This window comes from Anguilla rostrata, chromosome 1 (assembly GCF_018555375.3).
Source record: "Anguilla rostrata isolate EN2019 chromosome 1, ASM1855537v3, whole genome shotgun sequence".
Classification (NCBI taxonomy): domain Eukaryota; kingdom Metazoa; phylum Chordata; class Actinopteri; order Anguilliformes; family Anguillidae; genus Anguilla; species Anguilla rostrata.
Genome location: NC_057933.1, coordinates 4,938,014 through 4,965,829, shown reverse-complemented (window position 1 = coordinate 4,965,829; position 27,816 = coordinate 4,938,014). Strand labels below are relative to the sequence as shown.

The following is a 27,816-nucleotide window of genomic DNA, read 5'->3' as shown; positions in this document are numbered from 1 at the left end:
GCTTCCTCTCACCCGGAGTTCTTTCTATTAGATTCTCTCTGAGCAGCTCCCCATTCCGCTTAAGAGAGCTGATGTTAACCACTCTGCCCCAAAAAATGAAAATAAAACGAGTCTCTCCTAGAGTGGCTGATGCCTTCTGACATTTGAAAAGAAGCGTGTGGCCTAAAAAGAACAGCAAATAAATAAATAACTAAAGATACTACAACTAGGCCAACACGCACCCATCTCAAAAGAGAACTTCTGTCAACAAGGCTTCTGGATTAAATATTAACCAGCAGATGACAAAAAAGCCATATAACCCCCAACCCACAAAAAAGTGAAAAATAATAACAAAAACAACAACAACAACAGAGCTATTACTGAGAACACGAGCAGATGACGCACACTGATCCTGTCGTTAGCTACAGGGTGACTGCCTTCAAAGCCAGACACATTCACAGCAAATGACCAAGATTGCTACCAAAAAAAAAAAAAGATTCATTTTCTTTTTGACTGAATGACAGTCAAAAGAGGCTCTGAAACTCTGTCCTGATTCAGTCAGAGTCTACCCTGACAGGCAGACACTAGCAAGCTGACGCGGGAGGAGATCCTAATCGAGACAGTGATGACTGTGATGTCAGACGTCCATCGCTGGGGTCACTACACGCTCGGCTTATTTCTCCATGACCTCATCCATCAATCGCGCCCCGGAGCTGGTCAACCTTCGCCTTCCCTGTCTCCTCACCAGACGCCTCGTCATTCTACCCCCTCCCCCCCCCCAAGAAAAAGTAAAAGTCCTGCCATGTGTGTCTGCCACCCATGACCTACGTCAGTTGATTTCACTAATCAGTTCTACCTCCTGGCTGAAGAGTTGAGCTGATTAGCAAACCCAGACTCCAGAGCAAATCCAGGTAAGTGGAACACAATACTGGGGAGGATTTTTACTTTCTGAACCTGGATATTTCACCTCTGTCAGCCAGCCACCGCCTCAGGACTGGGGCCTAGTTACCTCCTTAAGATGGACGCTGACTGACCGTCTAACTGACGGTGTTGGTTAGTTGAATCCACACCCTGAGTGGACCAGAGGAAGGGCTGCCCCTTCCCCCCCTCTTCAGTTTAAGTTCTTCCAGTGCCTCTTCCTTCTTGTCCCACCCAGGGAGGTCTTCCTAGCCACCGTCGCCCTAGACTTGCTCTTTCGCGGATGTTTAGGCCAGGATCCACCGTACAGTGCACTGTAAAACTGGTCCCTGTGCACCTCTGCTATCTTAAACCAGAAACTTTATTGACAACATGGACTGAAATGGACGCGTCTCACACTAGGCCAAATCAGCAGCAGTCGTGTTTCGCCCCCGAGGCAGAGCAACGACAGGCCAGTTTGCGGAAACTGCCGCCTGACATTTCCACATTAGAGCCGGAATGGCGGCGTAAGCGCTAAATGTCAATGGCTTCCCGCCGACATCGTCCCTCATTATCAGGCGGGGGGCGCCGTGGCCGCGGCTGGGGAGAGAGGGGGGGGGGGCGCGCGACTCAAAGCGCATCCGAAAACACCCGCCGACGACGGCAAGCCGAAAAGACGTAGGTGTGGATTCAATCACATTCGCCCTTCCGCGTTAAAAAAAAAATTTAATGTTAAGTGTTCGTTACTTTTTTCTTTCTTTCTCACTAACACAGTTTGGCGTATTCATTTTGTTGACTGACAAGTTCCGAGAAAGTCTTTCGAAATTCGACGTGAAGGAAAATTGGGAAATGTATCATTTTCAGTTATAGACTCAGTAACTATAGACGTTAAGACTGGCGGAGGACAAGCTCAAGTAGGCCCCGAACTGATTAAATATCACAAATGAGTCATTACAGATGAGTGTGGGACATCACAGCTTAGTGTGGGACATCTGATCACAACAAAATTGTCTCCTTGACTCCTTCATCTCGCACCCCCGCCCCCGCACCCCTTACCAACTGGGCATCTGCGATGTGAAGGAAGGGAGCAGGTTCACCTCCGAAGCGAAGCATCACTGTCCACAAGCCAACAGTGATCTCAGCGAATTCTCAGAGAATTTCAGAACGTCCGCCCTTCTGATAGCGCTCGCGGCTATGCTGGTATGTGAAAACATCGTGAAAAAGCGAGAGTGCTCGAAAATGCACCGGTCAAAAAAACAAACAAACAAACAAGGTATCCGTGCACTGGACTGGGAGAGCTCTCGCGCTGAAGGCAAGGTTGCACTAATGACCATTTAGGATCTGAACAGATGAGGGCTAAAACAGCCACCGTTAAAAGCTTCGTAATAAAAGCGATCCGGGCGACTTTCAGACCGTAATTAAACATTTATTCCAGTAACGAGCTCTTAATTAGCCGCAGTTTCTCCGGCCACAGAAACAAGATCTCCTCCATGTTTTATTTATCGCGTCTACAGAGGGCGGCGATACTCATCGACCCAGAGCCGTTTCTGCTACAAAAAAAAAAAAAAAAAAAAAACACTGCTCATTTAACGTCTAAGGAGAGGCCTGGATATCGATGTTTCTGGTGACGCGTTTCCACCGTACCGGGCCTGCAACACTGCTGCTTTTGTTGCTTAAGCACAATTTAACATCTGTCCAATGCCAAAATAAATATTTGGGAATCTACCACACCCAGGTGCTGTTGTCACTGACAGTATATCCAATAGATTTATACTGTTGGGACCTGCTTGCGCAACACATTCATTTTGCCTCTTGTATTAACCGCTAACGTGTAGTCACCAATAAGTAATGAAAGTTATTTTCTCTTCATCACATCCGGGCTATGCATCAATGAAACACAGAGAAACTCACAGCGGACACACGGGACGTATAGATGCAGTCATTGCTCAAATTTGAACCACAGCAAGAGCAGTGTGTGGAACTTCTTACGTAGGTCAAGCACAGGGTCATGTTGTTTCTGGTCCCCAGAAAGTCTTACTGTAAGTAGCACACTGTCGAGGCCTACTAGTCAACACCAAATCCACACATGGGGCGTGGCTTCAAAATGCTGATCCTAGATCAGCACTCCTGCTCTGAGGAACATCATTAATGTGCATGGGCCCTCAGTTCTGCATAACCAACATATTCTTTGGCTTTGCTGACTTTCACATATTGACGATATGGAGACGAAATTATCCTGCACCCTCATAGGAATCCTCAAAGTGCTGGAATTGCAATTGTGGACCGATGGGGGATAGAGTCAATCCAGTAGCAGGGCTCCTATAACATTTCCCATAATAAAAACACACTAAAGCTTTAGTATTTCACACCTTCAGGGTGTTTTTTAATCAAAGAAATATCGATTCATTTGGTCTGTCTGAGCTGCTAACTGAATACTGATGTGAATTTGAATTCAAACAGCAACTACTGGTTACATTAAAGATGGACAGAATATGATTTATTTTTCACGTTCGCCCATGATGGCATCCTCAGGGCAGCCCAAGTTAGGCTGAAGTTTGGGCTCTGCTGTAGGTCAGCGAGACAGTTCTCAAAGTCGCTGAGAAGACAGCGAGGCCGGGCCCAGGGGAGAGGCGCGCAGCGCCTCAAAAATACCACAAAGCAGGCCGTGAGGGGGGACGTCTCCCGGAAAAAAAAACAAAAAAAAAAAACGCCCCTCTTAGAGTTCACCTGGTTTACCGAAACAGAAATAGAAACGGGCCTGTTGTCTTCGCTCTGGGCTGACACGCGGCCGCGCGCAGGGGCATCGTATCCTAGCAACAGCCCGGCTTCGGCGGCAGATCCACCGATTCGTCGTTTTTATTTGATAGTTCAACAAAAACCTACTTGGCCTTTTGGGGACGGAACTGCGCACCTCGCAGGGGGCATCAAAAAACGCCCCGCAAAGTAATTCAGCAGATTCTGCCGAGAGGGTGCGTAGCCCTGGGTCCCGGAGAGGCCCACGCCCCCCCCCTGTTGGTCTCCCTTTTAAACTGAAAATCGGGGCGACCAAAATCAGACCCAAGACAACCAGGTGAGGGGAGTTACCTGTAATCAGCTGCTTTCTTTTATTTGTTAAACGCTGAATAGCAATGAAAACCAGCTGAACCCTGCAGCTCAACAGGATAAGGGTTACAGACCACAAGCTGAATAATTAACTATTACAACAACTACAAACACAACTATGAATGAATGTGTGTGCGCGCGTGTGTGTGTGTGTGTGTGTGCGTGCGTATGTGTGTGTGTGTACGCGTGCGTGCATCATAAAAAAGTATGTGAATTAAGATGTAATGAATGAAGACTGATTAATAATAAGCCACCATTTACAATAAGCCACTGTCTGCCCAACCAATCGAAGTCCGGTGAAATTTGCATATTATACCTGCGCAACTGAATGCTTCAAGAGGGGGAAGAAGAAGAAGAAAAAAAAAACATTTCATCTCAAGATGAAGTGACAAACGAGCTTCCTCTCTTTCTCTTTCAGCCGCCCTGATGAATGATGAAATCATTGCGCAGGCCTGTTTGTCTTTAAGGGCCTCCAGTGGCAGTGATGAAGCTCTCCGATATGGCCTCCTAAGACCCCGCAATTCATTTCTGTCCCCTGTAGGGGACATGAGTCTCGGGCATAAATCTCGATGAACCATATATTCTACTGTGCTGAACCCTACGCTGCAAGGGACATTTCGCCAAGACACTTGAATTACATCAAAACATAAATTAAAATACTTGAGCTTTTTTTTCTCTGTCAGGTCTCAGGAAGTTTCAGCTGAGATTCCGGAACCGATGCTGCAGCTAGTCAGCAGGGATTCTAGTCTTAGGCTGCGTGCAAAAGATCGGCATCAAAACACTTGACATGGCCATCAAACCATTATTTTCCTATGGAGGGAGCGTTGATGCCAGACTTGGCAGCAACGCTAAGCCTGGTGCAAATCGTTTGAACTTTGACCTTGTTTGAAGCTGAGCTCTCGTAGCGCGTCCAATCACATCGCAGCTTTGCGTGGAAGAACATTTTCGGACAAACGCAGGATTTTTTGGTTTCGCAAAGCGAGTACACAACTTAGCCTCATGCCGCACATAACCTACTTCTTATCACCGCTTGTGACAGTTCACTGTTATTCATAGAGGGTATGTACCAGGGGTGGGCAATTCCTGTCCTGTAAGGCCACAGCGTCGACTGATTTTTGGGGTGTTCTCAATACCAGTGTCATTGATTGGCTAAGGAATCCGCACACCTTGTTCTCAAGGCAGGCCTTAATTGGCAGCTAATTGAACGTAAACCACAAAGATCCGCAGACACCGTGGCCCCCAGGGAACCCCTGCGTTAGCATACAGTACGTCAATCCATGACCAAAGGACTATAGATCGAAAATGAATGATTTTTTACAGCTTGAAAAAAAAAAAAAATCAATATAAAAATCCAGCCTTACAAATCGTTGTGTACACGGAACATGCTGTGTGTTGCGGCAAGCAAGCAGGGTATGATGCTGTGGTTCCAGGGGCCTGTGAGATGACGAATCACAGAAGGGATTGTTTGTTGCATCACAGACAGCCAGTCATGCTCTGATCTATGCTCCACTCATGTGGTAACAGCATTACAGGAATCGATGACCAGAGGACAAGCCATTATCCCAGAATAATCCATCAAGGCAACACACACACACACACACACACACACACACAAGCCCGCACGCACATACGCACACACACACATACAGTACACATACACGCGCGCACGCGCACAAGTCCACATACAAGCCCGCACACACACGCACACACACACAGTGACCCATAAAAAACTACTGAGCCTGCTTTTTGTGTCAGCAGGTTTCTGTACGTCAGCGCTGTTTATTAAAAAACAATTTTCACAGAGCAAGACAGAAGACCCCTAGCTGTACCATAACAGCTCTGAATCTCCCGACTGCTGCCTCTAATTAGGCATAAGTAAAGCCTTGTCAGAACCAAGGCCTTCTTCTGTCACAGTAACAGGAAATAACAAGGCCTCTTTTTTAACCCTTTCATTGGTGTAAGATCACAAGTATGTGATTAGAATGCACTCAACTGAACATTCTAATACTGACGTAGTGTAACAGGCAGTACTGGTGACTGAAAACAACGGAGTTCTAGAATACCGACTTAGAATATTGAAAAAGCATTCCAAAAACCCTACTCTTCAAAGAGTTAAGAGAAGCAAATTTTTTTGTGTGTTCACCATGAGGAGGTGTGCAATGCAACTTCAAGGGTGACACAGCAAGAGGTGTCAAATGACTTTGCGAAAGGAGGTCTCCCAAATGGCTCACAGTCAGTTCTAGTGACGTTTCTTTCATTCTTACCTCTGTTACAGAGAGAGGTAGACCATGCAAAGAAGAAAGGAGATTTGCTTCCTCCTCATTACAGACACGTTACATAAGACATAAAATGCACCTCGCAAACTAATCTTTGTGTGCAACAATGAACTTCAATTCTGACACAGTTCTCTAAGGATGAGATAAATTCAATACAACACTCTACTGCCAGAGAAAACAAATACAGTAAGGAAGAAGCTGGCAGTTTAATGGGTAGTTAAACCTGGCTGGAAATAACTGAAAAAGCATTTAGCTAATACAAGCGTTTTTTTGTGTACTTGGTTCACTTTGTTCATCATCTGCACACAAGATGATCCTACCTTAAACTATACTACACTCCTACTATTCTATGCTATTCTATGCTATGCTATGCTATGCTATGCTGTGCTATGCTATGCTATGCTATTCTATGCTACACTATGTACCTGTAAATGGGTTAGGGATGCCCCTCTGTCAGCCTTCCCACTAATTCCCTGTTGAGTTCTCTCCAAACACCCCCCGCCCCCTCCATCCCCCCTCCCAAACATACACAGGCCCCGCACGGGAAGCCAGGCCTGCACGTGATTGGGTGCTGATGTGACCAATCATCTATTACTCTGCCCCTGTCCTTGGAGACAGGGGCCTAGGATCATCTCCACGGCGATCGCACCGGGGAGCACGTTTAAAATACCGTTTAAAATCGGCCCTGCAGACATCGAGGGATTTCCGAGGCACTGATTGGTGGCCTGTGACAGAGGGGGCGGTGCTGACGGAGCTCTCTGAGGGCCTGAGGGATTATGGGTAAGCTAGTTAGTTAGCGGTCCTTTGCTATCCCTCACAGCAAGGTCGTGACCTTGGTGCGAAGTGCGCGAGCTACGAGCCGCAATTTTACGGTGCATTCTTTGAGCTGCGATAATTAAATCAGCGAGCGCTCTCTCTGGGAGTAGCGACAGACGAAGAACCACAAGATTGTGCTCCACGTGAGATTGACAATAGCCGCTTTCTGCCTCGGTGAATTAATTTTACACAGCATCACCGTGCAGTTTGAGAGTGAGGCTAACATGCTCTATTCACACGGGACTAGTTCGCGATTAGCTGACTGGCTGTCACCCAGCTAATGATTGAAAGCGTGACGTGGACTGGCTTCATGAAGAGACGATGAAATGGAGGCACACGTTAACAAATGTATTTTCTTTTCGTTTTTAATGCTCAAATAAATAAAGGTATCGAGTGGCTGGCCATCAGCTTTCTAACTCACCTCTAATGCTGTAAACTGCTCGCTAACTGCTCGTTTGTGCCTCAAGGAGAAATCCCATTAGTCTGATGTCACGTCATACTTTACATTGCATTTAAGTATTTAGCAAACGTACTTATCCAGAATAGCTTGCCTTGCTTTCATATTTGGATAGCTGCCATCTCTACAGCTGGATACAACTTTGAGGTATTACAAGTAGAGCGAAAACACTAGTGTGGGAATCAAACGGACAATGTCTGGGTTACAAGCTCAGTTCCCTTGCCACTATATTAGGTAATGGCTGCCCCCATTCAAAGAGAACATTTAGCACACAGGGTGAAGGTCATTTAGCACACAGGGTGAAGGTCATTTAGCACACAGGGTGAAGGTCATTTAGCACACAGGGTGAAGGTCATTTAGCACACAGGGTGAAGGTCATTTAGCACACAAGGTGAAGGTCATTTAGCACACAGGGTGAAGGTCATTTAGCACAGAGGGAGAAGGTCATTTAGCACACAGGGTGAAAGTCATTTAGCACAGAGGGAGAAGGTCATTTAGCACACAGGGTGAAGGTCATTTAGCACACAGGGTGAAGGTCATTTAGCACACAGGGTGAAGGTCATTTAGCACAGAGGGAGGAGGTTATGTAGCACACAGTGTGGAGGTCACTTAGCACAGAGGGAGGAGGTTATGTAGCACACAGTGTGGAGGTCACTAAGCACAGAGGGAGGAGGTTATTTAGTACACAGTGTGGAGGTCATTTAGCAAAGAGGGAGGAGGTTATTTAGTACACAGTGTAAAGAGGGCAGAGTCAAGCCAAGCCTCCCATCATCCCTGGTATCAACGCAAAGTGCATTGCCTACTCTCCCTCTCCCTCACTCTCCCCCTCTTCCTGATCCTACTCCTCCTGTTCCTCCTCTCCTCTCCTTCCTTACAGCTGTGACCGGCCTGGATGTGTGTGTGTGTGTGTGTGTGCGTGTGTGTGTGTGTGTGTGTGTGTGTGTGTGTGTGTGCGTGTGTGTGTGTGGGAGTAGTGGGGTTGTGCATCTGAAGCATCAGCACTACTGCCGCCAGCCGTCTGCGCTGCTCAATCGCCTGTTTCCATGGCGTCGCCAGCGGAAACGGAGACGGGGCAGCGCGGCGCAGGTAGAGAGCAGCGGCTCTCCCCGGGGAGCCTGGCGGTCTGGCTCCCGCGCGTACCCTCCTCCTCCTCATCCTCCTCTTCCTCCTCCTCCTCAGCCTCCGTTCCTCAGCGGCACGTCGGCGGGAGTCTGAGAGAGCGTCTCTCACTCTCGCACGCAGGCATGGCGGCGTTCGCGAGCGCACACAGCCCGCCAACGAGCCAGAGTGTGGGGTCAGTAGCGCGCTCAGAATGGGCCTGACTCCCAAAACCGACCGCACCCAAAGCCCCACCCCCTCTCCTCTGCACGTTCTGATTGGTTATCACGCCTCAGGCAATCGCACGCATGACTAAGATTAGGTATGACTCTGGGACTTTTGACCGAGACCTGCTGCCGGAGCTCAGAATGGCATCCGGGTCTCAGACCAGGGCCCTGGCCCAGCACAGAATCTGGATCAGAGACTGGCTGTGACTCTGAGACGGTGACTGGTGTCTGGATCTGGATTTGGGTCCAAGGCTAAGGCTGCCCCCCCGACCCCCCCCCCCACCCCCCCACCCCCAAACAGGTGCAGAGGCTCCCTGGCTCTCCGCACACCTGCACAGCCGAATCCAGGTCGACGGAATTAAACGGCCTAGCAGGAAGATGAGGGCTCAATCTGGGACAGCAAGAACCGCCCGGAGGGTTAAAGGCATACTGTACTTACTGTTTATAAGGCCCATGATATAGCAGGTACCTGGACCCTCACAATTTAAGAGAAAAAAAAACCAGCAGATGGAAAAAACAAAATGGATTCAAATTCTTTTCCAGTTCAGTAACTCAAAAAGAATCAATCTATTATTATTATTATTATTATTATTATTATTATTATTATTATTAGGGCACATAATATATTTGCATTTGTCTCTGCTGGCTAGATTTGGTTGCCATGGAAACAACAGCATGTCAAAAATCTCCCAATCATCGCACAATTATACAGAAACGCGGACTCCCACACTGTCACTACATAAGCATTCTCAATCAGTCCCACATGCACCCACTCGCAATCGCAACGCACAGACACGCAGACACACACACACACACACGCACACACACACACACACACAGCTCCCGCCTTGCTGACTCTTAGCTCTCTGAAAGATGAAAAGAATGACTCATCAGGCTCCGGAGAGCGAAAGTGGAGCGCAGCGCTTTGATTAAAAACGAAGATAAGGACTTTCTCGTTGACATAATTACCACTCCACGCCGGGCTGTGCTCAAAAACCAAAAAACCGGAATCTCTCATAGATTAAGCGAGAGAGGTTTCCTGTGGAGTCTCGACTTCCCGGTACGTTCACACACATTGATTGGCCCGTCGACTGACAGCACTCGACTGGCATGTTTACGTTTCGGCCACTTGAGCGCAGTCGTCATGGATCTCCAGACAGAATTCCCTCAGAGACAGGTTCGCGTTTAAATTCTACGAGCACTGAATTGATGAATTTTGCGGTGACTTCTCAGCACAAAAATGGGACCACAGTTCACAGATAATGATCAATTAAGATTGTTGATATTAGTCTAATGCAAGGGTGCGCAACAAGGGTACCGGTTCTCTTTTGAAAGTCTTCATTCCAAAAGAGAGCCAGTGGGTTCTTTTGTCTGTTGTGTAATAACGTATGTAAAATGCACGTCCAACAAATCAATCAGAAACTCTCACAAGCACCAGTAAGGCACCCATAATCCTCCTCTCTCTCACATTCCCTTAGTTCAGGTCTGTGGCAGAGATCTCGATGAAAGCCACCCACTGCATTGCTGTCAATCATTCTCCAGCCTCATATAGAAATTAATATTTCAGTTTTAAAAAAAAAATCTGAATGTGGGTGAGAGAGCCACTTGTCAGGGGGAGCTGGTTCCACTCCTTGCTCAAAAAATTTGAGTTTCTGAGTTTCTCTAACCTCTAAGCCACGCAGTCTTAAATATCTGCTGCTAGAAAGAGCAGCAAGGTGGGTGAGCAAGGTAAGGAAATGAAGAGGTAACACATTTTAATTTTCCCGCCAAATACATTACATTACATTACAGGCATTTAGCAGACACTCTTATCCAGAGCGACTTACACAACTTTTACATAGCATTTTACATTGTATCCATTTATACAGCTGGATATATACTGAAGCAAGTACCTTGCTCAAGGGTACAACGGCAGTGTCCTTACCCGGGAATCGAACCTACGACCTTTCGGTTACAAGCCCAGTTCCTTACCCACTGTGCCACACTCCGTCCCAAATAAGATGCGGGGAATCCCAATCCCATGTAAATACACTGACAACATTTCATGATCTACCAGCTTATCGGCGCTGTGCTACTCTACAGTTGTGATAGTTTTCTTGAGCATTGTGGACAGATCTCTTCTCTCATTTCAACCGTATAGGGAATCCTCAGTTTAGGCCTTAGACCTATTCTTGCTCTTATCTTTTCACATGCACTTCCTTTCAGTCAATAGAGCTGTAGAGAGCTATTTCACAACATGACCAAGATTTCTCCCACCTTCCCAGTGAATGAAAACCAGACCCTTTAAGACTCTGTATACAGTATGATATGAAAAAAAGAGAAAAAAACCACTGCACATTTCATCGCTCCAACTGACCATTGCACAAATGGCATTATGGCATTGTTCTAAGACATCAAACACAATCTTATGTGATGACGTGAGTATGGTGTTCAAAGCAATTATGTCAAAAAAGCAGAACTTGTTTTGGTCTTAAGCTTGCAGATGGAAATGATTTGAAGTAGAAGAACTGCATTAATTATTATTATTATTATTATTATTATTATTATTATCAACTGCTCTCAATGCAACTGTGACTAAAAAAGTCAGACTTCCAGGGTGGGTCCACACGAAGGACCTCCACAATATGTCACAATATACCATATGTCACGATAATCACGATAACCATTGCGCTGTGACGTCTGGGTTTTTGACGTAGATTTGATTTGACTTTTAAGTCGTTGTGAAACGGTCGTGAACAGAGGCGGCTCAGGCGCGTGGTGTAAACACAGGCAGGTACGCTGGGGGTCGGGGCACTGGGGACGGAGGCCCTGTCGCTGGGGCCCTAGTGGCCCTGTTATTGCTCGGACGGTAAACAGAAAGCAGGGGGAGTCGTGGTGGTGTTAGCGGTAGCGACATGCCGGTAGCTCACACACAGAGCTAATGAGGCGAACAGAGACCCATTACAGACCCGCTGCCCGTCCTGCACCCACCCCTGTTATACATCCCCACGGAGCGCCACACACACACACACACACGTGCGCTGTCTCACTCACACACACCGCTCACTCACAAACACACACACACACACGTGCGCTGTCTCACTCACACACACCGCTCACTCACAAACACACACTCACACGTGTGCTGATTCACTCACACACCGCTCACTCCAAACACACACACACACGTGTGCTGTCTCACTCACACACACCGCTCACTCACAAACACACACACACACGTGTGCTGTCTCACTCACACACACCGCTCACTCACAAACACACACACACACACGTGCGCTGTCTCACTCACACACACCGCTCACTCACAAACACACACTCACACGTGTGCTGATTCACTCACACACACACACACACACACACACGTACACTGACTTACTCACACACACACACACACACACATACACTCACACACACACACACACACGTGCGCTCACTCACTGACACACACGCACCCACACACACACACAGCGCAAGCATGGTGTAGGAATGTTGAAATGAATAGAGAAAAGTCCTGCTTCACGCAGGTCTGTAAGATTCCGGCAAGGACCAGAAGCCATAACAAAGCAGTGCGGGATGGGGTTGGTGGAAAGGGGAAAGGGGGGGGGAGGTCACACTGCACCTCTTACCTTTTCGGATACAGATGAGCTCATGCACTCCACAGTTACGCTCACCACCTGCAGAGAAAACGCACCTTTAATGACAAGGACACTGACGGCAACGGGACAAACGACAGGCCAACACAGAGACAGCTAAAAAAAAAAAAAAAAAAGATTAAAAAACAGACTTAAAAGGACAAGACTCGACCGGAGCTTCCTGGTTGGATGAGACAGACCACAGACAGACGGACCACAGAACAGCCACTTCGTTCTCACTTGACAGGAAACTCTACACCATCATCAACCCATCTATAATTCCGATCCATCAATTCCAAGAGTCAATCCAAAGGCCTTCATTTATAATGCTTTGAATAATGTTAATCAGAGGAAGCACATCCCCAGATTAATAGTTACAGTATATATCTGTACACAACGCTACTGTGCATTGCAGACATACGGTGTCAGCTGAACAAGTTAAGTTCGCCAATCTCACAGTTGCCAGACTGTTTAATAGATTTATAATTAATCTTTGATCACCTTCAGTTTAATTCTTAATGACATCTAAACAAAACCAAAATCAAATACTGACCACAAATGCCATTTGCTACGTCAGTGAGACGCAGAACGGCTATTAATAGTTATTTATAATTTACAACGGATAATAAAGTAATCCCGTTGTTATAACTCTTCCTAATGACCAGGATGAGAGCACAGATTAATTCGGCGGTTAATGAACACTGACGAGGGTAAATTGGCCTTTGTGCTAGGGACCTGACAGCCAGAGCCGCCGCTCTCCACCCTGAGCACGAGTCCACACAGGCGGACACGGCAACCGCGCTGTTGCCAGGGGACCCAGAGATTTGAGCCACAGGGATTAAGTTACCGGCGCTGTTACAGAGATGAGTCACAGGCGGAAACTGTGCTGTTGCCAGGGACCCTGACACACAGGCGGCACGCACCACGCGTGCTAGGGGACCCAGAGATTTGAATCCACACAGGCGGACACAGCGACCGCGCTGTTGCTAGGGGACCCAGAGATTTGAATCCACACAGGCCGACACAGCGACCACGCTGTTGCCAGGGGACCCAGAGATCTGGGGACCCCTTGTTGGCTACAAACGGTAGCTTATAACATAACATAACATAACATAACATAACATGACATGACATGACATAGAACATAACATAACACAACACAACATAACATAAAGCATAACATAACACAACACAGCACAACATGACATAAAGAATAACACGACACAACACAACACAACATAAAGTAACATAACATAAAAGACGAGAACAGGCCATTCAGCCAATAATGTTCGCCATTTTCCTGACTAAAATAGTGCTCTGATTACCTACAGACTAGACAGTATCTAATGCCGTGTTAAGCCTAGCCTTGAAAATCCCCAGAGTTTATGCTTCTACTACAGGCTATTTTTAGTGTATTAACCTTGAATATTGGTAAACATATAATAAATAAATAAAACTACAAATTACGCATTTGGGCAATGAGGCAGGATTTCGCTTTACGTACTGTAGCTTTGAAAGTGAACGTGAACACACACACACACACACACACAGACACACACACACTACCATAATGCCACCCAAAATGCTATTAAGTGACAATCTTTACTCCTGAGACAATACAGAAGCTGCAGAGGTACTAAAAGAATATAGTTCCTCGCCATAAAATTATGTATCTTCCCCTAAAGTGTTCATCAGCGCAATGAATCCCTCACATTTAACTGCGCTATCAGCGGACGATTACAGCCGGCTTGCACAGAATCGGGTAAATTTAGCAAGCGTACGCCGTAAAACGAGAGCTCGTTCATTTTCCTCTTGAGGCGGGCGATGTACCATAGAGCAAACGCGTGTTTTATCGTGTCACTGCGATGCACCATAGAGCAAACGCGTGTTTTATCGTGTCACTGCGATGCACCATGGAGTAAATGCGTGTTTTATCGTGTCACTGCAATGCACCATAGAGCGAACGCGTGTTTTATTGTGTCACTGCGATTCACCATAGAGTAAACACGCGTTTCATCGTGTCACTGCGATGCACCATATAGTAAACACACGTGTTTTATCATGTCACTGCGATGTACCATAGAGCAAACGCGTGTTTTATCGTGTCACTGCAATGTACCATAGAGCAAACACGCGTTTTATCATGTCACTGCGATGCACCATAGAGCAAACGCGTGTTTTATCGTGTCACTGCGATGCACCATAGAGTAAACGCGTGTTTTATCATGTCACTGCGATGCACCATAGAGCAAATGTGTGTTTTATTGTGTCACTGCGTTGCACCATAGAGCAAACGCGTGTTTTATCGTGTCACTGCGATGCACCACAGAGTAAACACGCGTGTTTTATCGTGTCACGTTTACAGGAGATTCCTCTCCCCGGTGTGCTGAGCGAGCCCGTGTAATTAGTTCCTTCCGCTCCTCGCTAAATTACCGCCACGGAGAGATAACGGGGGGGTCGTAAACTGCGGCACTTCTGTGGAAAATGGCGGGATGTAGCCGGGCCCGCGCGTAAGGGCAGTGAAAACAGGAAAGCTTTTTAGGGGCCCTGACAGAACAGTCTGACAGTGGCCTCTCCCTTGCGCCCGGCACGTTCCGCTATCGAAATCATCCGCCCCCACACACCCTCCCTTCCCCCCCTGAGTCCATGATCGCAATCCCTGAAAGAAGATTTTGAGTAGGGCCCCCGAAAGTTCAGGGGCGGCTCTGGATGTCACTGTGAGGCGCCTGGGGCTCTCTGGTAAAAGCAGTGGATTCTGCTGCAAATATCTTTTGTGATCCGGCTTTAAATTTTATCTAAGAAAGTGTGGAAACAATGCAGGCATATTGATCAATACCACCATAAAATTTATTGTCCAGTTTGTTTTTTGGAATGGAGCAAATCTAACATACAGTAGTCATTGGATGTATTTGTAGCTGTGGGCAAAAGTCCTGCTCTGCTATAAGGAACAACCTTATAGGGTCAGTAGGGATTTCAAATAGGCTGATTCTATTGGTGTAATCATATGGATTTCAGTAAGGTTACATGACCTGCTTTTGATTGGACGTAGTGTTGCATAATCCTATTGTGACATGACAGTGACAGTTTTTTTTTTCCCTGAAAGTCGATACTGTTGGTTCAATAAGCTTTCTCATCCAATTAAAGGGGCACAGGATATCAAAAAAGGGAGACTCAGTAGTAACAGAATTTATGTGTCGAATCTACATCCTATTCTATGTCATCTATATCCTATACCAGTCTACTGAATGAATATCTGTTTTTTTATACCTGGAAACCAATGCAGAATCTTCTAAATAAGATACAACTTTCTGATGAAAAACATGCTGAGCTTATTTGTACTCATGCAGCCTGTCACTGTTTTGCCCAGAAGACTCACACGAAGGACACAAAACAAGCCACATGACTTGTTCACAGTCACTACAATCACCTCAATCACCTTATCATAACACCAAGCAAGACAAGCAAAGGAAACAACCATGTCAAAACTCACAACATCATGTATCAGACCCAGTTTAGAGCGGAGGTTCTCAACCCTGACCCTGGAGGGTTGCAGGGTCTGCTGCTTTTAGCTGTCACTAATCAATAATTTGACAAACAATTCAGGCCGAAGACAGCAAGCGAGGTCAGTTAAATGTGCAATAAACTGCTTCAATTGATTAAAATAAATACAGAGCAACAACAAAATCAGACCCAGCGGCTGTCTACGATCAGGGCTGACAACCACTGGTTCAGAGAATTATTTACAAGGCAATAACCTCACTGTATCACTTTTTATCACAGACGCTGTAGCAGGTGCAATATCCTGTCTATCGATCTATGTTTCTCATGAAAAAGAAAGTGTTCTCATCTTTGTTTACAAATGGATCTCGCTCAATTACATCCACTGTGTACACACATAGTATTGATCTGCACCATTAAGAAGGAGATTAGGTTAAAAATACGGTGGAGCTGGTGTTTAAAATCCCTGGGATCGACTTCTACGCCCTGAAGTGAAACTATAGCATGTTTTTTTTTTTCATGCTATAGCAGAGCAGGTCTGTGCACTGCAAAAAAAACACCACCAAATCAAAAGTTATGTAAAATAGATAAAAGATACAGACAAGTAGCTCCCCAAATGTCCCACAGATTTCTAACCTCTTCTGGCTTACATCACTTGCAAATAGACTGGAGGTCTGGCCAAGGCACGGGTTCATAAGATGGAGCAGCCAGCTGAACAGCAGCCCTGGCATGACGCCTGGCACCAGGGCCCTGTCGTAAGAGTTGGAGAACTGACCGACCAAAAAGGGTATACAATCAAAGGTCTGTGTCCATTGTGGATGTCTGTCGAGATCTGTCGCTCTGCGATTGAGGAATCTTGCCTGAAACTCCAGGTGCATGCAGGGATTGTTTTAGAACAGCCGCCGAAGATGGGGAAAGAAACGATTTTAATGGTGGCTGCCAACCCTGTGCGCTCCACATACAAAGACGATTTCAAAAAGTACTGGGAAGTAGGGGCGACATAGCTCAGGAGGTAAGAGCGGTTGTCGGGCAGTTCGATCCCCCGCCCTGAGCTTGCCAAAGTGTCCCTGAGCAAGACACCTAGCCCCTAATTGCTCTGGTGAATGTGAGGCATCAATTGTAAAGCGCTTTGGATAAAAGCGCTATATAAATGCAGTCCATTTTACCTTATTTTTTTGTTTATTTTTTTACCCATGTTCTCTGTCTGTCGGTGAAAGTTCATTTTACTTTCCTGCAAGTCACTGTACGAGTGTAAATATTACATTATGGCCAAGGGCACAGAGGGGAGGGCATTGAGAGGCTGTAGGTTTGCACAGGGCCATAACTACCATTGAGGTCACCTGGGTCATTTATGTCCTTGGTATTTATGTCCATTTCCAAAGCCTATATTTAATCTCGTTCTTTCGTGAGAACAACAGTTGCAGTTCATCTCGGAGTCCGCTGACCTCTGTATTTTTTTTTTTTAGGTCCTGGTTACGCTCCAGCGTCCGCCCGTGTCCTTATATAAATATCTCAGCCTGGGTCTGGACCAGAACCAGCAGAGAAGCTGAGCCACACTTTGCTGAATCTCAGTTTCTATTTTTTACAGCTTTGCTTTAAATAGCAAATATATTTCATTTTTATTTTACTGCTAAAAAAAGAGGTAAGATGCCCCACGTGTGCAGGTAGGCAAATTCTGCAACGCCTGAACTTGGTTTCAACCCTAATACAGTTTGCATTTCTGTCAACTTCTTGAGTCAGCTACCCATTCTCCAAAGCTTTAAAACCAGCTCAAATATGTATTTAAATGCGGTCTTTAGCGTGCGCGTTTTTTTTTTTTTAGCTTGTGCGCCCAACACAGCGGAACGAACGCGGTAATAGAGTCCTGACAGCATCGCCGCGAATTCTAAAAGCCGCGTGAGCGATTTGCAGGTGCTTTCCGTCAGCAAGGGGAGCGCGCGAGCGAAAGTAATCGGTCCCCGATAGCGCGAACCCTAATCACACGGCGGAGAACGGTCTCGCGCGCGCCCGACTCTCCAGAGACCGCTCGCGGAACAGACGCTCCGGGTGGAGGGAGGGAGGGAAAAAAAGCAGACTCATTCTATTTAACAGCCGCGAGGCTTGAGCAGACGCAATCAGACACTTGGAGAAGCAGACACCTCCTCCGCCGGGAAGTGTCACACGAGGCTGAGCAAAGGCTGCTGTCAGCTTCTGTCGGGAAAGATTCCAGACTGGTTCTTCCACCAAAAAAAAAACACATTAAAAAAAGCGTTTCACAATGACATCCATTTAAGATGGTTTTCCGTTAGTACTTGTGATATTGTATCTTAATCTTTTTTTTTCATTAAAAAAAAAAATGTATTTCTCTGAAAAAGTGACAGGCAGTTTTGCAATTACATCACCTTGAAACTAAATGAATGGGATTTGGATTGTTTTCCATTGGTAGATGAACTATGGCACATTTAAAGCTTATCCTGTGAGACCTTGGGATGCATTCTGCGGTATTTTGTAAATCATATTCATTCCCCCTTCAGAACTTCCTGTGTTTCGAAGTTTACCTCAGGGTCTTATCTGTCGCATCTCTCCGGGCAGAGAAAGCGATTATAACGATTATATTTGAGCTTTTTTACAGTTTGGTCTTCAGTTTGGTCGCAGTGCCCTTCTTCAACATCCCCGCCCTGCAGCTGCAGAGCTTTGTTCACGAGCCGCGTAACGCTGAAAGAACAGCGCCGCTATTTTGAGAATGAGAGACTCTCAAAAAATAATAATTGAGCGCATGAGCGGACCGTGAGCACAAGAAACGGTCCCACTATCCCGGTCCTCATCTGCCTACTAAAACTTTTATAAAATGACTCTTCTGGAGTGCTTTAAAAAAAAAAAAAAAAAAAAAAAAAAAAGTTAGCTGTGTTTAACCTGTTAAGGTGTGACATCACAAATATTTGATGAACTGAACATTCTAATGCTGATGTAACAATCGCTGCTGGTAATTGAATGCAACAATTGAGTTCTAGAACACTGAAAAAAAAGAACATTCTAAGAAACCTACTATTGAAAGGGTTAATTATGCAACATACAATCAAAGGTTTCGGATGAGCCCTTTATCCAGCAAGGCTCCCTTTCCCATTCACCTGATATACTTTATGCACCTGATATACGTTATACTATATGCAATTATACGCAGCCAGTGGCACAGACTGCTATGGCATGGCTCACTTTACCCTGTATGTGTAACGCGGTACCTCTCCACTCTGGCTGGAAGGACAGCATGACCCCTGTAACAGGTCTCTGCTACTTTAGACACAGGCCCCCGCTTTGGACAAGAGCTACCCCCCCCCCCCCGGGCCATCTCGCTTTACACCTGACACGCGAGTTAAAGTGTTAATCTGGCTGGTAATTGTAACTGCCCTTGTGCTCCCGAGAGAGCGAGAGAGAGAGAGAGAGAGAGAGAGAGAGTGACGGGGAGAGACAGAGAGAGTGGAAGAGGGGGAGAGAGAGAGAGAGAGGGAGCGAGAGGGAGCGAGTAACAGATATCCTGGTGTTTAGAGGAACCGACAGGATTTTTCCATTATGTCCGCTGAAGGGGTCAGTCACCTCCCCTTCTTATCCCCGAAAATCAGAGGGGAACACAGAGGTGCCCCGGCTGGGTAAGAAGAGAGGAGGCGGGGCCCTGACAGGCAGGCGTGACGGACCGAAACGAAAGGGGACACCGCTGCCGTCTCCGTGACGACGACCCGGCCAGGTGACAGGTGATGCGTTCGACGGAACGGACCCTTCGCCCGTGAGGCCCCTGAGGAGCCTGACAGACTCCTTCTGTGGAAGTTCGGCTTTCCGAACACTCCGCTGTAACCTGAGCGCATCGGCGTCGAGCGCGAGGGCACCGTGCCGGCTGTCACTCTCTGACTCCGGCTGGCGGGAGAGGAGGCCGATGGGAACTCCGCGACAGAGCGCGGTAACGCAGGGGAGCCGGGGTCGAGCCACCGGCCCCTGGCCCCCGACATGGCGTCAGGTCGCCGTGGGGACCATGTGAATGACGACGATGCACACGTTACGCCAGGCTGTCGGCCCGTGAGACCTCAGAGAGAGAGCGGGAGAGCTCATCTGTGCGCAGGTCTGGACGCCGAGAGTCAGCTGCAATTCCACACACGGTCCACGTCATAAAAAAAAAATAAATAAAAAAGCTGTATGTTTAATTATGGAATACGGGCCTTCTTGGCCACCATCGCGAACAGCATCTGTAATCAAGCCAGTGTACACCAGCCTGCTTTGAGTGCCAAAAACGCGCAGAGAGCTCTGACAGGCAACTCTGCCCCGTTACAGGACCAACGCTCAGACACTGAAATAGAGAGGAAATTATAGAGCAGATGACAGATATCGGGCAGGGTAAATTTAGTGTGTGTGTGTGTGTGTGTGTGTGTACAGCCCACATGCCGATCTCTCATATGCATGAGTCAGGGGAAGACGGTGGCCGCCCAGTCAACATGGGTGTGGGGGTGTAGTGTGTGTGTGTGTGTGTGTGTGTGGGGGGGGGCATTAAAACACGGTTATTGGATTCCTCCATCCCTGTCCTACAGTACCGACAAGTCTGCAACTCCCTGCTGGGATGTGGGTACGAGACTGTGGAGCTCATCCACACCCTGGAACGCTGTCTCCTTCATAGAACAACTGCTCAGAGTACCCATCCTTCTTCATTAATTTTTATGTTTCTTCTAAGACACTAAAGCCAGTTTGCCAGACGAATAAGCTGTAAACAGTAGTCTAACATGCCAGTCTGAGATCCCAGGACGCCACTTCAGTTCCACAGTTATTCCTTAATGTATTCACTACTTTACGCATGATTTATATTCAGAGTAGAAAAATAAATCTACTGAAGGATATGAACAAGTGTGGAATGTACTAACTTAAAAACATGTTATTTATGTGTGAGGAAACATACCTACCAGTCCATAATGACATAAAGAATATAAAACATTTATCAAATTGTCAGCAAGGGCTACAGGACTGTCTTCTATATGCACATGCATACAGAACAGGAGATGAAAATATGACATAAACAGCTATGTCATCATCACTGCTGCCTATCGCAGTGCAGAGTATGCAGCAGGGCTCTATATACACGGTGCTAAAGAGCCGCATGGACCCCAGGTTTTCAATGTTACTCAGTATTTAACTGTGCAGTTAAAGCAGTTACACAGTTAACTCATCTCACCTGGCCCAGGGTCCTCATGTGACATGTCTGAGCCAATCAGAATGACAGCTGAGGGTTTGTGGAAGGATTCAACTAGCGTCAATTAGTTGTTACACAATGTTTTTTTTTTTTTTTTTAAACCTGACACGTAGATATATTACTCTAGGCACTACACTTATTCTCATTAACCCTTTGCGGTGAGAGATCACGATTATGTGATCAGAATGCTTTTAAATGAACATTCTAATGCTGATGTAACAATCACTACTGGCAACAGGAAGCAATGAGTTCTAGAACACTCACTTAGAATTCTGAGAAAACATCACAGAAAAGCCCACTCTTCAAAGGGTCAACTGCGCTTTGTAAGCCTCCTACACTGATTAGAGAGAATACAATATCAGATGAATCACAGTGCTAAATGAAGACAGGAAGGGGGTTTCTGGCTTGTTCTCCTGTACTGTCGCAGGCACCCCAGTCTGCTAAAACTGTGGGCAGAAACAGTCTGAAAAGTCTGGGACATCTACAGTATGGAAACATGAAGACAATCTGAGGTCCTGTGTCCCTACAGGAGTCTGGGAGCTTGTATTTTCAGCCTGTCCCAATTCTGTTTTTTGTTCTTTTTTTAAGGAATCTCCACCACCTTCTGTAAAGTAAGGAAATCAGGCTGGCAGGTCAGGGAAAGTTTGGAAGAAACAGTAAAAGTAACACGGTCACACAGGGGGCCATGGCAACAAAAACCTGACTCCAGCCAAACCTCAGACACTTTAACCATTAACGTCTCTGCCAGATTGAAGCTAAAAAAATACTGTACCTGAGATCCTATCACAGCCAGTGGACATACATAGGATTTTATGTGTTTCCAACTGTTGAACAGATTTTTTTTTTTAAACCTTAAAAAGAACCGTGTTCACAAATTCTAAATAAACGGTCATTAAATAAATACTGAGCATCAGGGTTGAAATTAAACTCTGGCTTTCGTGGGGGGCCTATGAGATAGTAGACTGGGGGGGGGGGGGGGTGTGATTGTGGATGGGAGGAGGGAGGGGGTGGTCAGGCCTTTTTAGGGGGGGCTGAGCTCTCCCTGGCTCCCCCATAATTCGAACCCTACTCTGCATCATTATAATTCTGCTCCCACATCAATTCCCAGTATCCCACTGCTCTGCTACAAAATGCTGGTCTCTCTTTTAGTGTCATTTAAAGACAAGTTTGACAAGCAAAGACACAGATGTGTGAAGTTTCCATCCTCATGCTCGCCACGCTCTACTGCTTGAACCATTTGCTAATAGCAAATACAAAGCCAAGGCTAAAAAGGCTTTATTAGCTGATTAATTTTAACTCACAAAAAAGCGACAAAGAATGGCATTTTTCATCGGTAATTTACCTCACAAAAAATAGGAGACAAAGAATGGCATTTTTAATTAGTCATGACTTTTTACAGCTTAGCCGTTACATTATCTTTGGCTGTTTAGAAGCGTTGAATAGTGCTCGTCCGGCTAATTAAATTACGCATCAAACAGCCGTCCGACCGTCCGGGATGCGTTTCGGTCCAGCCGAACCCATCGTATCGTGTTTCTTCTGCAGAGGGAAATCGCTATTCATTACCAGGTCCAATTATGATCCCATAAAACTAAAAGGGGTGATAAACTATTGATTTGAAAAGATGAAAAAAAAAATAAAGAAAGAAATTAGAGGTGCCCTTTTGGAATGAATACACCAGAGACAGGAAGCAGCTGGTGTATCGACCGTGTTAAAAAAAAAAAAAAAGAAAAAAGAACACAGGGATGAGAATAGAATCTTGAGGAGCACAGGGTTCTGGGTTCACCTGGTCTTTGAAGGCTAGTGTTTCATTAGCGCGCTCCGAGAAGCTCGAGAGCTCAGCCGGACCCAATTAGGGGATGAAGCCACCGCTTCCCAGCCCTGACATAAATGGCGGCCTCCTCTGACATCCTCCCGGTCACAGAGTCACGAGGAAGGCCTCTATTTCTTCCTCCTTCTTTCACTCTCCGTTTGTGTCTTTTTTTCCTGTGTGTGTGTGTGTTTCAGGATGTGCGTTTCAATGGAGTCATCTGTGCTCTGCTCTCCAAACTCTGAAAGACACAGGACTAAAAAGTGAATGTGCGTAAAATAACCAAACAAAATGAAGCAAGATATTCTGCGTGCAATATGGGTGGGTGTTCCCTAATCTGAACATCTAGGTCACAATTTAGAACTTACAATTTGGGCGCCTGGCAGATGCTTTTAGCCAAAGCAGCTTGCAAAAGGTGCATTAACACATTAGGGAAACACCACTCGAGCCAGAGACACGGGTAGCAATCAAATCAGTGGCGCTGTTTAGGTGTGTGCCGTATGCATATATATTCCACTGTCACTCTTACATCAGGTGACCAACCAGTGGGGTTGGGGGGGGGTGTAACTCCCCCCCACCCGCCCATCCTCTGGAACCTTTTAAATAAACTATGAAAATGGATGGAATTGGTTGCAGAAGCAACAATCAGGTTCGGGCTCCGGCACAGAAACACAGAGTAAAAATGGTAAATGGACTGCATTTATATAGCGCTTTTATCCAAAGCGCTTTACAATTGATGCCTCTCATTCGCCACAGCAGTTAGGGGTTAGGGGTTAGGTGTCTTGCTCAAGGGCACTTCGACACGCCCAGGGTGGGGTTTGAACCGGCAACCCTCCGACTGCCAGACAATCGGTCTTACCTCCTGAGCTATGCCGCCCCCTTAGGAAAGGGATAAAAATGGAGGAAAGCAGTCGTCTGTTGTTGACACAACCAAACCGTTTCAGCACACAGCCTCATGACCTGGGAAGCAGGGGCCTGTTTGCCTGCATGACGACCCTGACCGCAGAAAGACCTGGAACACACCAGGAGAACAGCAGAGCCAACGCGAGCAAACAGCCAGGCTTTTTTTTTTAAAACCGCGTGTTCTGTTTGCTTTCTACCTGTAAATAATTCAGAGGACACAGGGCCGGTCTGAGAGCAACCTCGTCGAGCAAGAAGTTTGCGCAGCAAGCGGCTACAGAAACGAGGGCGGAGTACAAGAAAGAGGAGCGGCGTTCAAACGCACGGGTGCTGCCTCTGCTCCTCCTGCATGGAGGAGGTGCAGAGAGGGGAGTCACAGTCAATCGCACGGGCACCTCCTCTGCTCCTCCCGAATGGAGGAGGTGCAGAAACTAGGGAGTACTGTAGAGAGAGGAGTCGCAGTCAATCGCACAGGCACCTCCTCTGCTCCTCCTGAATGGAGGAGGTGCAGAAACTAGGGAGTACTGTAGAGAGAGGAGTCACAGTCAATCGCATGGGCACCTCCTCTCCTCCCCTTGAATGGAGGAGGTACAGAAACAAGGGAGGAGTGCAGAGAGACAAGTCACAGTCAAAACACATGGGTGCTCCCCCATTCCCCCTCGAGAGGGGGGTTTTGTGGTGGATCTGGCCACCGCCAGGATGAGCACTGGTTTCTCAGGAAGTCATATGGCAACCTTGGGCCTTAATCAAATTCAGATCCTGTCGGGAAGGGAGACGAAGAGAATGGACAAACTGCCGATGGACTGAGCAGCGCTGGAACAGGGGAAGGATTCCCAAAGAGCAAAAACACTCATGATGCAAAGCAACAACACAGTGACACGGAAAAAAGAGCTGAAATAATGCTTGTTCTGAAAAGGGTAAAATACACAGAAAAATATACTGTTTTAATTCAACTCTACCAGAGTTTACATAGTCCAATAAAGCCCAATAGGGGCCACATGGGCTCTATTAGAGTAACATCTACTCTGTGAAAGTTAAATTATCACTGAGAATTTTACTCTGTAAAAGGATGGAACACTGCATACTGCAAAGAACATTTCAAACGTGACAAAAAATAAATACAAACCAGCAAATCAGTTGGTAAAAATGTTCCCACAGAATTAATACAAATCAATACCAATGGATTTATGCAGCACCTTTGATTAACTGATAGGTTGACTGGTGGATCTTTTCTAAATGATCATAACAGAGGGAATGAACGTCATTAGCGAGTGAATACTTGTGGGCGTACCTGTACGTTTGCTAATGATTGGTCATTTTAAGCGACACGCAAAGGCGGTTTGGGCTAAAGAGGAGGCAGTTACTCTGAGGGGACAGATTTGTGTACCCTATTAACGCTGACGTCTAATGTCCCGTCCACAAGTCTAATGGGGGCGGGCGAATGCCTGTAATTACCGCGTTTATTTTGTTGTGAGTGAAAAGGGGGGCATCTTGGCTCACGTTCGAGGGCTGTGTATTACACGAAAAGAAGAAAATGCATTGAAAAGTGACCCCATTCTATCGACCGCTGAGCATTGTTTGTTTTTGGAGTTTATGAGTTTATGAGTCAACACGACATATCTGGTTCTGTAACAGGAGTAAAACAGTAGGTTATGTAAATGTTAGTGTAGTAAATATGTAATAAGAGCAAGGTAGCTTGTGTGTGCACGTGAGTATGTGTGCAAATGCACACATGTGTGTGTGTGTGTGTGTGTGTGTGTATGTGTAAGTGAAATGTGTGTGCATGTGTAATTCTCATTCCTTCAACATGCCACATTTCACATACGTGGTAATAGAGCCAACAGTCTATTATTAGATCCAATCAACACTCTCATTATATCCAATCAACATTCTATTATTAGAACCAAACAGCACTCTATTATTAGAGCCAATAAACATTCTATTATTAGAGCTAATCGGCACTCTATTATTGACACACAAACACTATTATTAGAACCAATCAACCCGCTATTATTAGAACCAATCAACCCGCTATTATTAGAGCTAATCGGCACTATTATTGACACACAAACACTATTATTAGAACCAATCAACCTGCTATTATTAAAACCAATCAACCCGCTATTATTAGAACCAATCAACACTCTATTATTAGAGCCAGAGCCAATCAACACTCCATTATTAGAGCCAATCAACACTCTATTATTAGAGCCAATCAACACTCTATTATTAGAGTCAATCAACACTCTATTATTAGAGTCAATCAACACTCTATTATTAGAGCCAATCAACTCTCTATTCTTAGAGCCAATAAAAACTCTATTATTAGAGCCAATCAACACTCTATTATTAGAGTCAATCAACACTCTATCATTAGACCCAATGAACACTCTATTATTAGAGTCAGTCGATATGTGACATCAGCATCTCTGTGCTTCATTTCCCCATTAAAACTCATTAATTCATGAAGCACAAACACATTCACACTCCCATCAATACAACATACCAAAGCATAGGCCTAATTACTTTTCTGATTCCTCAGAAGAAAAAAAAATAAAATAAAAGAATTTCAGAGGTTTTTTTCTCTCGTTGATCTCACGGGCTAACAGACATATGTTATTAAAACGCATCGGTGGTTCTGAACAAGCATCTGTTTCGCTCTTGCTTGCCACGTTCAAGCAGAGAGAAGATGAAGTGACAAGCATAAATGCATTCTACAACCTAGCATACTGTAAACAAGACTCCTTTACTGATGCACATCATCGGATTTCTGTGGTCAGCCTGGTCATGTTTCTTAGACAAAAACGTGTGTGTGACTGAGATCCCATCTGCTGCTGAAATACTGTTGGTATAGACACAGAGGGACAGTTATTTTGCATGGATCATAAAGATTTTCATTTATTAATTTATCATAATTAATGTCTAGGTTTATTCTCTTGGTGAGAGGCAACACACACATGCACACTCACGCACGCACACACACAGATCTATGCAGTGCGCTGTACATTTAGCAAAAACATTTATCCTGGGATCGTTGAATCGATGTTTCAAATCCAGACATTAAAACAAATTATTGTGTAACACAACAACTGGAAGACAGAACACCGATAATTCATTTTAGAGAGCAGTCCCTTTCGCCCTACAGATTATTTTATTTATTTATATTTTTTTAAAGCTTTTACAGCCAAAACCGATTTATAAAACAACCATCCACATAATGGGCTTTTTCATAATCATGAAAAATAGCACTTTAAGCAAATCCCATTTTGAACTTCTTCAAAGCTATGAACACACATCCCTCCTTATTCGTGAGTATCTCAACGGATCTGACAGTTTGCTTATAGAAACACTCTCCTCACTAATCATCGTCACAGTCTGTGGACTGACATACATTTTATGTAAAAATGTCAAAAATGCCTCCCATACATTTTATTCAGGCACACCACAGGCACACCCTATACTTCCATCACCAGTCTCACTGCGGGGTCCTTCAGGTACGGGACATCACATTTAATCTGCTTACATAGGCCAACAAGGGGCAAGGGACAGACACACCCCCTGCCCCCTCCTGCCCCCCCCCCCCATCTGCTTATACAGGCCAGCAGGAGCCACGATACAAACACTCAGAAGATGATAGGTGTAGCCTCCATCCCCCTACCCCCCCACTCCAACCACAGCACACCTCCATGCACATGCACAATTTCAACTTCGAGCATGGTTTTCAATTTCAAGTACATAACAATTGAAGCTCTTTGAAAGTAACAATGGATAATCTGCAAGAAAAAAAAACAAAAAACCTGTGTGATGCATTTTCCCAACAAAGCGGAGTGCTGGGGTCATAAACCTGAACAACTTTCTTTTCGTATGGAGCAGAAAAAACACTTATATAGAAACTATTTTTAAAAATTATGATTTTCTATTTCA

The 27,816-nt window shown here is 45.8% G+C and overlaps 1 protein-coding gene across 2 annotated transcripts in view; it reads right to left on the bottom strand.

The window, feature by feature from the left end:
- Window positions 1-27,816, bottom strand: part of syt14a (synaptotagmin XIVa) — a 74,349-nt gene that overhangs the window by 36,954 nt on the left and 9,579 nt on the right. For both annotated transcript variants that reach the window (XM_064301474.1, XM_064301552.1), the window contains exon 2: window positions 12,479-12,526. In XM_064301474.1, coding sequence (XP_064157544.1) covers window positions 12,479-12,526 — 48 coding nt within the window. The remainder of the gene's footprint in view (window positions 1-12,478; window positions 12,527-27,816) is intronic.